This window comes from Neopelma chrysocephalum, unplaced genomic scaffold (genome assembly GCF_003984885.1).
Source record: "Neopelma chrysocephalum unplaced genomic scaffold, ASM398488v2 Primary Assembly neopelma1_97390, whole genome shotgun sequence".
Classification (NCBI taxonomy): domain Eukaryota; kingdom Metazoa; phylum Chordata; class Aves; order Passeriformes; family Pipridae; genus Neopelma; species Neopelma chrysocephalum.
This window is the reverse complement of record NW_020926031.1, coordinates 5763886-5780755: the sequence shown is the minus strand read 5'-3', so window position 1 is coordinate 5780755 and position 16870 is coordinate 5763886. Positions and strand designations below refer to the sequence as shown.

General features: G+C 45.1%; 1 protein-coding gene across 1 annotated transcript; it reads right to left on the bottom strand.

Moving 5' to 3' along the window:
- Positions 1 to 1021: 1021 nt before the first annotated feature.
- On the bottom strand, positions 1022 to 16670 carry DRGX (dorsal root ganglia homeobox). Its single transcript, XM_027672436.1, has 6 exons — positions 16637 to 16670; positions 13985 to 14082; positions 13617 to 13718; positions 10801 to 10973; positions 10382 to 10494; positions 1022 to 1290 (listed from the first exon to the last, which is right to left on the bottom strand). The coding sequence occupies exons 1-6, from the start codon at positions 16668 to 16670 to the stop codon at positions 1022 to 1024; spliced, it is 789 nt and encodes a 262-aa protein (XP_027528237.1).
- Between the last annotated feature and the right edge of the window lie 200 nt (positions 16671 to 16870).

Genomic DNA, 16870 nt, shown 5'->3' with positions numbered 1-16870 from the left:
TCAATTTCTCCTGTGCACTGTGCCCACTCTGTAATAATTAATACATTTTCATACCTAGATTCATTACAAGTTTTCAGTAAATGAAATACTCTGATTTTGGGTGGCATAAAGGAATACCCTTCCAAGCTTAATTTCCTCTTTATTAAACACAAAACACGGAAAGATATATTTCCAGTTTTGCAATGAAGGACTCTTTTGTCTTCCAGTCTCTTCTTCTAAGACAGTGATGCTAAAATACTCCCAGCTTTGTGCAGATCTAGAGATAACCACACTCTCTATTAAATACCAGCATTACAGTCTGAAGCTATGAATGCCACTTTGAAGTCATGTGTTTTTTACATCTAACCCAGGGAATGGCAAGAGCAACAGACTGATGTTCACATAGAGGCTAGTGCAAGGATTTTAGTCACAAGTAAACTGATCTCAGCAACTTCCCAGTAATCTACTCCATGGGAAGCTTCACTTTCAGAGAAAAGAAGACAGAAGGAAAAAATTACTAAGGGTTTTGTTCCATTTTCTGCTTCTCTTACACCTGGATTGCCTGGGATAAGTTTGATTGAAGTCAAATGCTTTCAGAAAAATAGCAGGCCAAACTGGGCTATACCTGGATATTCCTTCACCCCTGTTGTGCGTGGTGGGGTAACTGGTGCCTGGGTGCCTCTCCTGCCCCAGAACTCACATCTGGAAGTGATGTGCTGCTGTCAGCCATCCGTCTCACACAGAATGGGAAGTCAAGATGCGCAGGAGTAAGCCAGGATCCCCGGCCTTTTGGTGTCCCTGGGATGTGGTAGGGGGGATAAAAACAGTTTCACGAACGTTTCCAAACACAGATAGTGCTGATAAATCGGGGAAATGAAAGTACAGCAACACAAGAAAAGCAAGGGTGTGTGAAAGGCAGTCAAAGAGGCCACTTGGACGTGCCAGGTCCCTGGTGGCCCCGTGACATCACACTGCAGTTCACCCCCCGGCAGAGCACCAGCGGGTCACTGCCCTGAGCCAAGGGGCCAGCACCAGTCCAGTCTCATACGCTCTTCTCCCCTTCCATGTGCTCCTTGGCTGGAGAGGGCTGCTTGTCCTGGCTGCCCTCAGGGCAGGAGGGTTTGGCAGGAGGAGTGGGGCTGCTGCTGGCAGTGGGCAAGAGGTTGGCAGACTGGAGCACAGCCTCCGAGTGCTCCCGCGCCTTCATGCGCAGCGCAGCCACGCTGGCGGTGCGGTTGCTTTGGCAGCCATAGGTGGGCAGGAAGGAGAGGCCCATGGGATCTGGAACGCAGCACGAGCACAGCGGGCTCCCTGGGGAGGAAGGAAAGAAGGCACCGTCACTCGTGGGGAAAGTCGTGGAGACTGACTGTTCCCTCCACGGTCAGTCTGAAGAGGACAGAGATGGGGTTGACCTTAAGTGGGTACCTTGACCTTTAGTGGGTACATCTCTGTATCAGGGCTAGAAAACCTGTATCCTATTCTACTGATACTGTGAAGGATCTTACACTGTTAGTCACTCAGGGTGACAAACAGAATGAGCAAGGAAAACAGACAGAGGCGAGCAGTGAAGTTCAGATCACATCTGAGATTTCCCAACAAGCAAGGCTCAGCTCATTCCCTCCTCTCATATGAGGCTGCTTCTCTGTGGCTACCATCAGCCTATGCTGAGATGTACCCTGCCCTCCACCTGCACACTGAGCTTAATCAGTGTGGGCAGCAGCATTTGATGCGAGTGTAAAGATTCCATCACTTATCTTTGCCTGAAAGATTACAGCAGAGAGAAAGGTAAAAATATGCCAGTTATTATGATGACCTTCTCCTATCTCACTGTAAGACAAGATAGACTTTTCCTTGGCCAGGCCCATGTCAACTACTGGCATCATGACTACCTGTAAGAGTCTGTTCTACCTTTACACAGCCAGTCTGTGCTGCTTAAGGACGACACCTTGAAGAGAACGGCCTCCAGAAGTGAGCCAAGGCTACCAAGCACTGTTGCTGCCGACATGGCTTAAGAGTCCCATCAGGAGAGATGGGTCAGAGCATCTCTACCCTCTCATCTGAGACATGTGGATGTTCCAAGCAGTCAATAAAACACTGGAGAGTGGATGAAGTGGGTATTCCTCTCCCTTCAAGCTAAAAGGCTCCCCTGAAACCCCCTGACAGAGGCAGTCCTCACTCCACCAGTTGTCTTCCTGAGCTGCAACACTTCAGACTCTTCCTCTGGATTATTTTTGATAGTGCTGGGGGTTGGAACAGTTCCCAAACAAGCATACCTGGAAGTAGAGGTTGACCATTGGGCAGGAAATGCAGTCCATTCAAAAAGCCATCTTGTTACCTAGCTTATATGCATCTATTGAATGAAGAAGAATATGTCAGAGGAGTAGGAAGGGGAAGCAGGGTGGGATGGCTGAGCTACTTTAATTTGCTCTCTGGTTAGAAAAGTTGGGTAACACCATTTTTCCAGGGGTCTCAGAGGCCACACAAACTCTACATCCTCTTGTACACCCCTGGCAAAATCCTGTTTTTTGCTGATGTGCTACGTCCCAACAAGGAACAGCCAGGCCGCACACATCGTGGCACGCTGCAGTATCTTCCCCTGATCTTTCCAAGCCAAGGACTTGCTTTAATTTCTGCAGTTAATATTTGAGTTAAATGGCTCATGACTAAGTGATGGAACTAATAACCTGCAGAGAGCAGGTAGTCTTTTTTTACACTTCTGTTCTTGGTAGCAACGGGTCAGCACTCATCTGCTAAGGAATGAAGGCAGCCAGTTGCTTGGTTTTAGGATGTCTGCAAGACTTCACCACAGCAATTGCCAGAGATTTGCAGTTGCAAGTAACATTCAGGAAAAATTACTCTTTGCATTTTAAAAAACAGAATCTACAAAGGACAAGTTATTAATATAAATGGAAAGAACCCTTTTGTCTTGTAATACTTCTCTGATAAAGCATATGATCAACAGACCAACATTTCTGTGGGTCCAGGCATTCAAGTAAATTGCACAAACATGTTTCAGCACTTGACTAAAATCCTCCATTTCTTTTGTTTTTAGCACTAGGAAGCTCAGTCTTGAATTGTGTGGCTGTTTTGAGCAAGTCAGAAGGAGGTTTTAGAATAAATTCACTCGGTAACACAACTTACAATTTTTGCCACCACCAACCATGCCCATAAAGTAATTTTTTGCCCTGTTGAATCACAGCCACTTCAGGGGTTCTGGACGGCCACTGTCTTAACAAGAGGGAGGAGAGGCCCTTCAGAGTCCTTGCAGTTTGCAGCAAGTCTTTACCTGCGGAAGCCACACAGAAATCTGTTTATTCACTATTATCTATTAAGCCTCACTATCTTAAGGTTCTGCCCTGAGATGGGGGAGCATGAGGGCCTGCCTGTGCACCAGCTGCCTTTGCACTGCTGCTTTCTAGCGCAGACAGTGAGACTTTCAAACACAGCTGTTCAGTTCCCAGGCTGAGGGGAGGGCTGGGCTGCTGGCGGTACCTAATACAGGACTAGGCACAGACACTGTCTGCTCAGTGGGAGGTGGGGAGAAGCAGTAAAGAGTCTTCCTGTTTCCAAAAAAGGAGGAATCAGCTCCATCCCCTAAGAATAATTTTCATTCCATTGTTGGAGGGATAAAGTATTTATCAATATTCAGTACCAATCTAAGCTCTTTGTTTAATAATTAGGCCTGATATTACCTAGTAGCTCTGCAACCTAAGGGTGCAGTTACCTGTGGTGGAAACTAAACTATTTCTGGCAATAGTTCACCCATAACCATTCCTTTCATTTTCAGTGAGGCTAAAACACTTGCAAAGAACAGCTCACACATAAAAAAGAAGTAAAACAAAAAGCAACATTTGCTCCAGGGTCCAGTTAGAATAGAGTAGGGTAGGATTTAGCCCTGTTTCCTTTTAATGTATGTTGTAAAGAAGGTTGAATTTACCTTACAATTATCGGCATCTGCAGGTGATAAGTCCAGTGAAATCTATCGGACTTGGCTGGCACAAAAGCCGAGGCAAACTATGGGAGACTCAGGAGCCCAAGGTCTCCACCTGCCCGTCAGTCAGCCCACAATGTACAGGATGTGATGCTGACTAAGAAAGAAGCATCCTTATCTAGCAGGCAGCAGAGGTTTTTAACATCTTGTTACAGTAACCTTGAGTCCACAGTGGGGAAGGAGTGAGTTTCTCCTACTTATTTCGAATCTTCAGGACATCAGGCATCCAGCTCCCATAAAAATGAGTGAGGGTTAAGCCCTAGATCTTGATTCAGCTTCCACTAACATCTATGACAATCTGGTATTAGTTTAATGGGATTTGTATCAAGTTGCTACAATATGGGCAGGGTGATGTTTGCTTTCTTTCAGGAACTTACTGCCTCCTGTACACAAAATTAAAATACACAATTAGATTTCCATTAACTTACAGAAAATTCTACTGAATTGATCTAAACCTCCTTGTGTTCCTATATGAGATCATACTTTAAATGCTCAGCCTGAACATAAATACTTAATGTAATAAATACAGTCTGAAATATTTGATCTACTTGGCAGTTTAATTGATCTCCTACAGAGACTGACAGGAAAAATTAAATTAGTTTTGTCTTGTCTGTGCCAACATCACATTTTAATTGTAATGATATTTGATCTACAATTTTGGTTGTGGTACCTTTTGTGCAATTCCACAGTTCAGTTTCAGCTGAGAAGAGTGGGGTGGGAGCAGGGTCCATACTGATACATAAATATTTTAAATATTTATTTTGTATTTCAACTCAAGAGCTTAAAGATCTTAATAGATAGTCTTTCCAAAAAGCAAACCCCACATCCCTTTCCTCTTTCAATAGGAACCCCTGCATGCTTGAGGTCCACTAACCTAATCAGGATTGGTCCAGGAAGAAACAAGACAGCATCAATTTCCTACCCATGGCTCTTAGGGTGCCTAGTACTTGCATATTCCCTAGTATGTGTGATAAAAATAAACAAAATATACCTGTGAGGTAGGGCAGTGCTAGAGCTGGGGACCTGTGATACAGGAATCAAAGTAATTTTCTCAAGGTGTGTGCATCTGCAGCAAACTACAGAAATGTTTTAAATTCTCCAAAGTGAGAGTGGCAGATAAACTATGGAAAATGTCAAGTGGAACCCACTCAATATATTTGCTGTATTGCATGAAAAAATTCAGTAAGTCCATAATCAAGAATGACAGAGAAAATAAAGGACCCCAAGAGATTTTATCCCCATTCTTACGGGAAACAGTGGTGCTTCAATTCAGTAAACACTAGTTCAAGGATTAGTTAGGTCCTTGAACACGTCTTTCACAGCCTTGGCAATGGGAATTGCCCAGTGGAATTATGCAAATTCTCTTCATCTTTCCATGATAGAAATTGAAATGTAATGGATGGGCAGTTCTAGTTGTGTTTTGTTTTTTTTTTCCTGGATACTGCAATTAAACCTCCCTAATATGAACAGCAACCACAGCAGCAACAAACCATAAAAGAGCCTAATCAATGGTGCCCTGGAATACCCATTTTGATGTGCATAATGCAATCCTGCTTCTCTACCGGTGGTGTGGAGGTGCCGTGAAAACCAACCAAGCTATAACTTGCACAGAGCTGTGAGTGAATTATGAAAGTAATTCCCTGGCAAGTGTAATTATTTCTCTCCTCATACACTTCACTCATCATGGGGTCTGGGGAAATTTCAGTGGAACGTAACAGACACTCTTGGCCTCAGCCACCAGAACGGTAGAACACATCCGGCTAAAAAACGGAGATTCGTGTTTACACCCATTAATAACATCTTCTACATTAATGAATTGCATTCATGCTGTCATCCATTAAGAAGGTACTTTGAGGTCTCTCTGCACAGAACACTAGCTTCTCCTGATGACTCTATTGTTATACAGCCCATAAATAAAACAAGTATTTTCCCTTCATCTTTGAGGTCTGCAATTAAATCTACTAAATGGACTGCAGATGCATGGCTTACAGTAAGTGTTTCATCTTGGAAGATCATGGAACTGTTGAAGTCACCACAATGAAGTAGCACAGTTGTCAAATCAGGACAATTTCAGAGAGTAATGAACATCAGAAATTTCATCTATGCATGTCAACCTTCTTCCTGAGTATGGCCAGTGGTGAATCACTAAAACCCTAAAGCAGGAAACACTGTATACACCAGAAAATATGATCTTATACAAATTTTTCAAACAAGGAATTGTATTTCCTGAAAGAATAGTACACAGAAAGGTGATATAGTAGTTGACAGATGCTTGCTATTAAGTACAGCCTCCAATGTGCTAAACTCCTGAGAGGGAGAACACCCCCTAAAGAAAAGGTCTGCTGTATTACTTAATACAGAATATTTGATAGAAACAGAGAAAAAATGGCCAGTGATAATGTACTCTTCTCTGGAACAGTCTATGCTCTGAATAACAGCTTCAATTGCTATCGTATAGGTGGCTTCTTTTCTTCACAGAACATCCTGTGGTGCTAATATCCTCACTTGGGGGGGGTGGTGTGAAATCTCTATTGCAGAGACAGCAAAGTTCATGGGGCATAGGTACTTAGGGAAAATAGCTTTCTTCTCATTCATCAGAGCAGATCTAGTCTCACGTTCCAACAATATCCCCCATTTACCCAGAAGTGGCATATGTGGGGTCCAGAGCCACTGGAGGCAAGCCTACAGTGCACTTCACAGTCTTTCCAAAAGGAAAGTTGCAGGCTTAGTCCCTGCCCCACACTAGGCTGTCTTGAGTTTTTTTTCTCTTCTAGACCAAATTCACCATCAACTATTATATCCCTATACTGTAAATTAGATCCAAGAACCCTGTTCCCTAGACACTTTATGTAGCTTTGGAAATCTGGGTCTGGAGCCAAGCAAAGTCAGAGAAGAAAGGAGAGGTATTAGTTTCTTTACAAAAGACAGAGAACCCTCAGATGGTAGAGTGAAAATGGTCCCTGAGAGCATAAAATAATTATTAATTAGTTACATCACCATCATCACTTGTTATTCACTGTATTGATTTTAATTGTCTCCTTTTAAAGCATCAAATATTACTCACTGACACCAGTGAAGTGTTGGCTCACAAGTCCAACAAAGTACATCTTGTCTCCTCAAAAGAATTAGTGAACAACCTACACTTTGCAGTAGAATCTGATGTGCTCGGAGTGCCCATTTGTTTGCAGGCAGGTCTTATGACCTTACTTAAGAAGATGATTCCCTTTACTGGTGGGGATTATTCTCCCAGTGGTAGGAATACATATCTATTTACAGGATCCACATAGAGGAGCTGCATTTAATTTGACACTGGCATGGAAGGAAGCGGGATCATGCATCCTTTGGTAGTGACATGGTGCTTTGATTCTGGAGTAACTATTTTGCTTTCAAAAGCACAAAGAAAACATGGTTGGCACAAGACAGATACTGGGAAGACCTCTTGATCACTTCACTCTTCAATAAAACTTGCAAAATTTTGGAAAACCTTACTACTTGCTGAATTCCTCCTTATTGAAACAATCCAAAGAAACAAGGAGCTCAGAACTCTATACCTGTGCTGAGTTTGATGGGATTTTGTGTGACAGAAAGTCCTGTGCCCTCAGATTCACCATGGCAGAGTCACATCATTTCTGCAGCAAAATGCAACTAGATTGTCAAGGGAGAGGCTTGGGTCACTTCATTAAGACAGCATATAAGGACATAGACTATTGGCAGTTAAATTTAGGGTTAGTACTCCTTTGGCAAGCCTAAGTGCACAAATCAGCTCCTAGCTCAAAAGGAAATGAGGAGGGAGAGTCAAACAAACCGAACTGAGCATATGTCAAAGATGGTCATATTAGGGTTTTGTGAACACTGTGTCTGCCTGTTCTTTCTTTCCTTCCCACAACCATTATCTCCTCCTCCAGACTGACATGTGAGCTTGGTTGTGCTCTCAAATACACTGGTTTAGATGAACCATCATTCATCTGCAGTTTCCATACCAAAGAAAACCAAAATGTGCATCAGACCTGTCATACCCTTGGTCCACTCAGAAGGTCTAGAGATTGTCCTGTTCACCAATTTACAAGACTGAAGGCTCAATGTCTGTTGTGCACAGCCCTACCCCAGCCCAAGTGAATTATGCTTGGAGAAAGGGAGAAAGAGGAAACTGTGGAGATGAGCCAAGGAAGGAGGAGACAATACTCCATATATCAGTACCACAGGAAAGATGCTACAATTATTCTCTGCTTGTATAAGTCAAATTTGTCCTCTCATAGAACTATAAATTCTTGCCCCTTAAGCTCAAAGCCAAAATTTGACATTACTGAGACCTAGCAGCAGAACCAGCAGCAGAAGAAAAAGAGTTCCCCTCAAAACAAGCAGCTCAGACTACAAGTTCCTTGCAAGGATAACAATTTGCTGACAGGCATAGGCAGCTCCACAAAGCTCCTGGTAGGTGGATATGCAGATGTGTGAATCTGTAACTGGATCTATTAAAATCAAAATATACTACTTTATCGCAGTCTCCTTGCATGCATCTGGAGATTTCTAGTGCCAGGTAGGAAATATAAACCAGGCCATTTCATGAATGAACTGCATATATAGCTGACAACATTCACCAAGACAGTATGCAGGCATCTGACAATCATTCCTACAAAAATTACCAAAAAAAATCTGTATTTTGGGACCAGCTTTTCAGGGACACTGTCTCTTAGCCTGGGCAACTGACTATCAAATATCTAGAAGAGATTGAGGAATAGAACTTTTTCTGCCCCTAGGTTGTAAAACTTTTAGCAGGCAAAAAGGAACAAATTATTAGTGTCTCAATTTAGTGGCTGAGTTGTAATATCACAGAAAAGAATATCAGGAAGTCTTCCAAATAAATAAAACTAAACACAACCAACCAAACAAACAAAAACTGACAAAGAAAACAACCAAACAAAAAATACCAACCCTTCATGCCATTTTTTTATTCCTTTTTTTTTTCATTTTGATTGGCTTTTGTTTTTTAGGTTATTTTTTCTTAAAATTTTGCTACATTCAGATATGAAGCAAGTGAGAACAACTAATTGATGCACTTAATTTTGAAAACACTTAAATGTAAATTTTAAGAAAAAAAAAATCCCTTACTTCCATCTGAAATTATTCGCTAAAAACAATTCTACTTCCACACATTTCAACCCGTTTGGGACGACATTTGTCAATGAATGATCTTTTTCCCTGAAGAATTTCACCTATATCTACTCCAGGGAAGCTGTTCCTACCTAATCGAGGACACCAAAATTCCCAGCCCCAACACTTCACAGGGCAGAGATCAAGAGGATTCACGCACTCCAACAGCTGCTGCCCACTTATAGGTGATAATCAGCCTTTAAGTTTTAGGGCTCAGGTCACACCCGTGTGTCCTTTCTTGATTCAAAGTCCCAGGTCCCACACCTATCAAAAGAGCAGTAACTGTTGCATCTGGCTTCAGTTTTTTTGAAAGACAGGAAGACGGAAGTACAGGGGGCAGGACACTGGACTTAACACAAAACTCAGCAGTTCCAAATATTGCTTCAGGAATACACCTTGACAATACTGATTTAACTGGAAATACTCACAAGGAACATGAGATACACCAGAGAATACAGTGAGAGGTATTAGAGGACGTTTTTGTTCATAATGATAAGTTATTGCACCACATTGGGACATAGAGTAAATGCATGTGCCTCTTTGTGCTTGGCACTGCTATGAGTCTTTACATCCTATAAATCTATAAATTGAATTCATCCTGCTTACACCCTTAGTCTTAGAAATTGTTAGGCTAGGAACAGCTAATGGATCAGCAGGTGATTTATTTTTAAAAGATGCATAGTGCTGCTTTTTGGAAACTGAAAGTACAAAGACATGGGATGTACCCTTCCTGAAGCCTGGGTCCCAGGTAATGAGGAATTACTTTGTATCCTCCCCTGTCCCCAGGAACACGCTTTATTCAAGTTCTACTGTCCAAGAAGAGAAAGGTCTGGATTGTGCAGAGATGCACTGCAAAGGAAACTGCATGCAGAGCGGATGAGGCATCGGTAACGGTGCCAGGTAATACATAATGCAAAAGGATGTGTATAACTAATTTATTAGAATAAATTTGACTCAAAAAAAAGCATATGCAACAAAAACTCTAAAGGAGCAACCCTACCTGCCTCACTCCTTGAGACAAACCCTGACCTCACAAAAAGTAACTGAGTCAAATGAAAGAGTTTTGCCACAAATGATGCTACAAGATAAAACGGAAGACTCAATTCTGTATGTGCAGCATTGGTCAGTGCAATTGCTGCCATCTAAACAGAAAGAGAGATCCACCATTTCCCAAAGGCTTCCCCACACATGGGACTATGCCACTTAGCTTGAAAGAGATGCTCTTTGAGCTTATCCCTGAAGTTAAACAAAGCAATTTACCTTTTAGAGAGGCGACGTGGGATAAAGCTTGTGCGTAGGTGGCTGTGTTGAGGAGAGTCCCCGGCAGGCAGGAAGGGAAGAAAGGTCCTGTAGGACCCACTGCTCGACTCAGGCTGATGGAGAAGAGAAAACAACTTCCTTGCAAAACCAGAACCAGCTGATTCCATTTCTGCATGCACACAAACATGTTGGTGTCTCAGCGTCCAACTAGATGTGACCAAGCCTGGATAACATTAGCCTCCCACAGCCACCAGCTTCTCTGCGTTCCCACAGGGAACAGTGAGCTGCACAAGAAACAGCTCATTTTCTAAAGATGATTCTGTGTAGGTCAAAGCACGGCAGCATGCAAATCTGTATGCACATACATACATATGAGGTGTGCTTGCCCCACAGACAGGCAGCTGATAGCACACTCTTACCTCTGCTGGATCTCCAGACCCTCTTTTTTATTCCTATTTTGATCTGCTGGAGAAGGGGAATTTAAATTCCTTGCAGGAGGTGCCACCTCAGCCATGGTTTCCTTAGATCCCTCTTGGTCAGAAGCACCCCTTTCTGTTTTTCTCCATTTAGCTCTTCGATTTTGGAACCATACCTGGAATGGGAGAGCAATCCTGGTTGAAAACTGTGTTTAGCCGAATGTGAAGCAAGGAAATTGTAAATTGTTATGCTAGTGAAATCAGTCATCTAAAAGCTTGGCTAAAACTTCCTCTTATTTTGTAACTCCATTGCTATTCTAGTTGAGTCTTAGGATTATATTTGTATCTGTAATGTTTCTGGGTCTGGAAAACAAGCTAAAAATGTCTAAAGACATTCCAAAGGCATGTTACAAGCAAAAATTTAAAAAAAAAGTTTTGATGTTACCGTGCCAGTTAGCAAAACGTTTAATCATGTGCTTGCCTTAATGCACACATTTAATTCTCACTGATTTCTGTGTTTTAACACAACTGAAAGCCATTTTATAGGGATGGTATTAAATACATATCTAAGCACTCTGATGAAACCATGTATAAGTCTTTAAATGAGCTGCTGCTAGAATCGGAGAGGTGAGAAATGGAAAGGTGTGTATTAGGCCATATTATCCAATCCGTTTTCTGGAGAGGATGATGCTGGCTGTTATTCTTCTCATGTCCAGTCTGCATTCAAAGGACTCAAAAGTTGATAGATACTAATTTTGGAAGATCATTCTACAGTTTAATACTGTGGTGGTACAACTGCCCCCCGCCTCAGGCCACACTACGATCTCAGAACACCAGTTTCCAAACCTTATTTTTTTCCCCATATGCAAAACAAACATTCATGTTCTTGATTTTATCACCTGATTTTTAGTCCCAAAACTTCTTATTTTCCATTAACCTTGGAGCTGATTCTCTGAAAGCATCGTATTTGAGCTGGAAAATGCCAAGCTGCTCTTGAGATCAGGAAATCCACATTTTAATACACAAATTCAAGTATAAGGGAGATTGGTATTATTATTATTCTCCTCTTCCAACTCCATTTTAGTTAGCTGCCTTTTAATTGCATGTATCAGCAAACATTGAATAATGATTTTATCTATATTCTAAATTTAGAGCAGTTAAATGCAAAGCAAAATGCAGACACTTTCTTGTGTCTTAATTGAATGAAGGTCACAGCTATAACAACATTTAATTGAGCTATTTTTCATTATCATATTTTAATGACTTTGCACTGACAGTTCGCCTGCTTCTGAGGAAAGAGCATGATGAAGTCGTTTATTTCCCTATTTAGTTATTGTTTGACAACATCATCTTCGATTAAGACTCTGCTTTATAGCACATTAATCATATTTGAATGAGCAAGGGGTATAAATGTAAACATATCTCCCATCCTCTGTGTTTCCCCGTGTCCCTGTATGAAAGCAGGCTAAACAAATGCTTGCATCTATTGTCTGTTTGCATAATAGCCAACAACAAGGCTAAACACCAGTCCTCAGCAATCTAATTGTCACCACCCCTATCTCACCCTTGCACCTTTCAGGAAGAAGTTATGATCTTCCACTTCTGAATGCTCAATAATTGTCCCATTTATCTCAATTTGCAGTTCAGTCTTTAGGCACCAATAGCCAAAATGGCATTTTTTATTATTTTTTTTAAGCCAGTACCTACAATGCAGTGGCAAAAGGAGATTTTCATTTTCAAATAATAATCAGTTTAATTTGCCCGCATATGACCAATGATTCATGTTGAGATTTAATAATCAGGATCACATAATCTGATTATAGGAGAAATAATTTGTTTACAATCCCCAATTTACTGTGGTGAATTCCATTATCTCTCTTCAGCCATTGGGTTTTAAGAGATACTAACATGACCCTAGGGAACAAAAGGCAAGCTATTATATTTCCTACAATTAGATCTTTGCATAGTCTTAACCCCGAGCGCCTAAAAAAATAAATAAAAAAAAAATAGAAGAACAGCATGCAGAAAAGCCCCACAAATAAAAACTAATGCATAATTGTGTTCAAAAAATGGTTTGCAACTCTGCAGTGAATGCCTGCAGAGTTATAGGGATCCATGTCTGACAACTGCAGGACTGCTGCTCTTGGTAGAGCTTGTAGACACACAAAGTTAATCCCTGGAGATGGAAAAACAAACGCATGGATAAAAGGGGGGAAAAAAGAGGAAAAAGGTGAGGAGAAGGAAGAAAAGAAGGGGTGGAAAAGGGTGGTGGTGGAAAGAGTAATCATGGCCAATGGTATTTACTGGATCCTATTAAAGGTGTGGAAATTGCTCTGCAGGCTCTTTAGCTGTCTAAATTAAGTGTTTAGGAAGAAGGCAAAGGGAGAAAAGTTGAAGAGGTGCAGAAGATTTCTTCGTGGCAGCTGGGCTCCCTGGAGTTGACTAACCCCACTGCTCGACAGTGGTCACAGTTGCTTTGGAGAATCACGTCTCAGCTCTTTTCTCTGCACCACGCCCCCCCTCCAAAAGCAAGGAAATGGATGTGCATTGATGTAATTTAGTACCTTGGAGACGCGGACAAATTAGTGTAGAACATTATCACTAGTTAATTATGAATGACCGATTAATCAACCTAATCTAATATTCCACATTATGTTGATGTTATTAAAGTGCATCATGAAAATGACAGATCGTCTTCATTTGCGTTCTTTGGCCAAATGTGCACTCTGCAGTCATGATGTCAAATAAAAAAAAAATAATAAAAGAAAAAAGTTTGCCAGTTTGAATACCCGAATTAAATAATTCCCCAGGATGTTTACCTGCACCCTGGCTTCTGTGAGGTTGATTTTCATAGCCAGCTCTTCCCGAGTGAACACATCGGGGTAGTGGGTTTGAGCAAAAACGGCTTCCAGGGCCTCGAGCTGGTGGAGGGGAGAGCAGAGATCCGTGAGAAATCTGTCCGGCCGCCCCAGGGGTTGTCTGTCAGGCATGGCTGAGGAAAACGGGACCGCCCGAGGCAGTTGGTCAGGCGGGGCGCCGGGCTGGCACGGGGCTGGCATGGCATGGGGCGTGCGGGAAGCAGGTGGGAAGCAGGAAGGGAGCAGTATAGGGGAGGCAGGGAGCAAGTATGGGGCAAGCATGGGGCAATGGGTGCGCAGGGCAGGGGAAGAGAGAAGCAGGCTCCTACCTGCTGCAAGGTGAATGTGGTGCGGTTGCGGCGCTGCTTCCTGCGCAGGAACCCGTCGTCGAAGTCGCCAGCGGAGTGGCCTCCGAAGGGGGCCGCGCCTGCAGGCCGAGAGCCGAGTTAGGGGCCGCTGTGCCCCGCGGGGGCAAAGGGCCGGGGCCACCCCGGCTGGGTGGGGAATGCGGCTCCATCTCCGCGGGGCCGGAGCCCCAAGCACCCCGGTCGGCCCCGGGAGCACGGCGGGAGTTGGGCCGGGGGCTCCTGCGGGCACCGGGGGGTTCTTCCGACCGAAGATCACCCCGGCCCGGTAAAGAGTATTTTTTCGGGCCATTTGTGTTTTAAAATGACGACAAGACGAAGCTGTAACATTGGCGTGGGGACGGCAGCTCGTAAAGGCCCTGCCCATCTGCCGGGAGAGCCCGGGAAAGCCCCTGCCTGGACGGGGCAGCACCGGGGCCTCTGTGGTTCCCCACGCACATCCTGCGGCGGCCGAGTCGCCCCCGTCTGCTCGCCCTCATTCCTGGAGGAGAATATGGGCACGGCGCTCCGTACAGCTGAGCACTGGGGGCAGCTCGGCCACGGCTGAGCCGCCGGGACTCTGCAGCGGGGCTGGAGGAGGCCGTCCCTGTCCTTCCCCGACGGGGAGTTCGAGGGGTCGACTGGGGCACTGGGGTTTTGTCCCTGGGTGGAGGTCGGGAGAGAGCAGATGGGCCGCTGGGATGCAAGTGGAGGGGACCCCGGCCTTCGCGGCTCCCCCAGTCACACATCCTCCGTACCCGGGCTGAAATGTGTCACTCCCTTTCTGTCCGCTGACAAAACAGGATAAAGAAAAACAACCAACCAAACAAAACAAACCAGAGCAAAAAAACACACAAAACTTAATCCAAACTCAGAAACAGCAAACAAACAAAAATCCACCACCTCCAAACCCACAAACAAAAACAAAACAAAAAAACCCTCACGGAACAGAGAAGTACCCAAACCCTCAGAAGAGTTGCTGTGTCCCTGTGGCCCCACTCGCAGACCTGCCCATGGAGTGCTCTGGCCCGGCCCGGCCCCACCGCGGGCACAGGGGCTGGAGGTCGCAGCTCATCTTGCAGCATAGTTTGGAAGATAAACACGGCCTCCAGCCCCCTCCTCACACAGACGGACGACTCTGCTAGCCTGGGAGAGGCTCATCACAGAATAAAATACTGTCCTGGTGACCCCTAGAGTCCGGTCTCTTCCTTATGGTATTGGGCCTCCCTGACTGCCCGAACGCTGGCCGAAGAGAGCTTTTCTGTTGCCACCTCTGTTTTGGTGATGGGTGGGTGGGGGGTTTTGGACAGTGGTATATTTTTATTTATTTATTTATTTATTCTTTTTACTCTTTAGCAGGACAGTCCGCCCCTTCCCCCCCTCCCCGATGCTACCCACGGCGGGAGAATGAAGGGCCGGCCCCGGACACCTCCGGGAGAGGCTGCAGACTGCGGGGGTAGCTCCCTGTCTCGGGCACCGGCCCCACGCTGCCACCGGAGAAACAAACACACATCAAACAAACAAGCAAACAAGCAAGCAAACAAACAAACAAAAACAAGAGCACGCTTCCAAAGCCGTTGCCAAAAACTAACGAACAAAGCCGCCCCAGCGCTTGGTGACAGGTGCGGGAGAGATGCTCGCACTGTCCTGCCCAGTCCACCTCCCTTGTCCCACCCGGAGAAAACTTTGGGGAGAGCTGGGCCGTCTCTTCCTGGTAGGGCTGCCGCGGGGAAATCCCCTTGCTCTCCCTGCGATGCCCGTGCAAGGAACGGGGTGGGCAGGCAGGGGTATTTTCCGGGGCCGGGTCGCTTTCTCCGCCGTGCAGCCGCGGGCGCGCTCGGGCACGGCGGGATAGCCCGCCCGGGGCTAGGGCTGCGCGGCCGCGGCTCCGAGGATGCTCCGCACACTACGAGCACTGGCCGGAGGGAGCGGGTGCAGAGGGCCCTGGGCATTTACGGGGGTGACAAGAGGAAATCCCGACGGCTGCCATATTTTTTTAAGGGAAACAAATAGTAATAATAATAATAAATAGACAAAAGCCTCTGACCGATAACACAAAGAAAAACATCCTCCCAAATATTTATTTCCTTTTTTTTTTTTCAGTCGTGCCTCGTTTTCCCCCATCCTCCCGCAGAATGTTTGTAAAATAGCATTAAAGATTTATGCGGTCCCTTTGGCTGGAGGGAGGAGGCGTGACCACGTCCTGAAAGTGTCCCGATTACAGCCATGACACCAACATCTGTGCTGGGAGGGGAGAAAAGCATCTCTGCCGTAGCCTGAGGCTCAACTGCGGGATCACTATCCACAGAGGGGAGGCAGGTGGCAAAATGACAGGGGTGGGGGTGTAAAACCAAGGCCTTTCCAGCAGGCATCAAATTAAAAAAAAAAAAAAGTAATTCTTTCCATCCTGTAACAAGAGGGGAAAGCTGGGAGCGAGGAGGGGGAGAGGATTGTGTTTTCTTAAGGAAAAGGATAATATTTAGTGGCCTTTATAAATCTACATTTTTATCCCAGCACGTATCTGTACCCGACAGTCGTGGAGCAAGTCAGACCACAGTTTCTCCCTCCGTCCCCTGCGCACCCCACCCCTCGAAGTTCAGCTCTGGTACTTACACGTCTCTGTGCGACAACACTCACCCTCTAGCTGCGGGGGGCAGTGGAAGTAGAACATGGCCCTGTGGCTGGGTGGGCGCCCGCTGCCCGCAGCTGCGAGCCCGCCGGCGGCCGGGGCCGGGGCCAGCCCGTGGGGCGCGGGGCTCCCGCGCTCTCCCCGCACCGACGGACCGGCACCAGCTTCCCAGTCGGGCACCGCCACGCACCGCCGAGGTGTCTCCTGCAGACCTGAAGACAGAGAAGGAAAGAACAGAATGG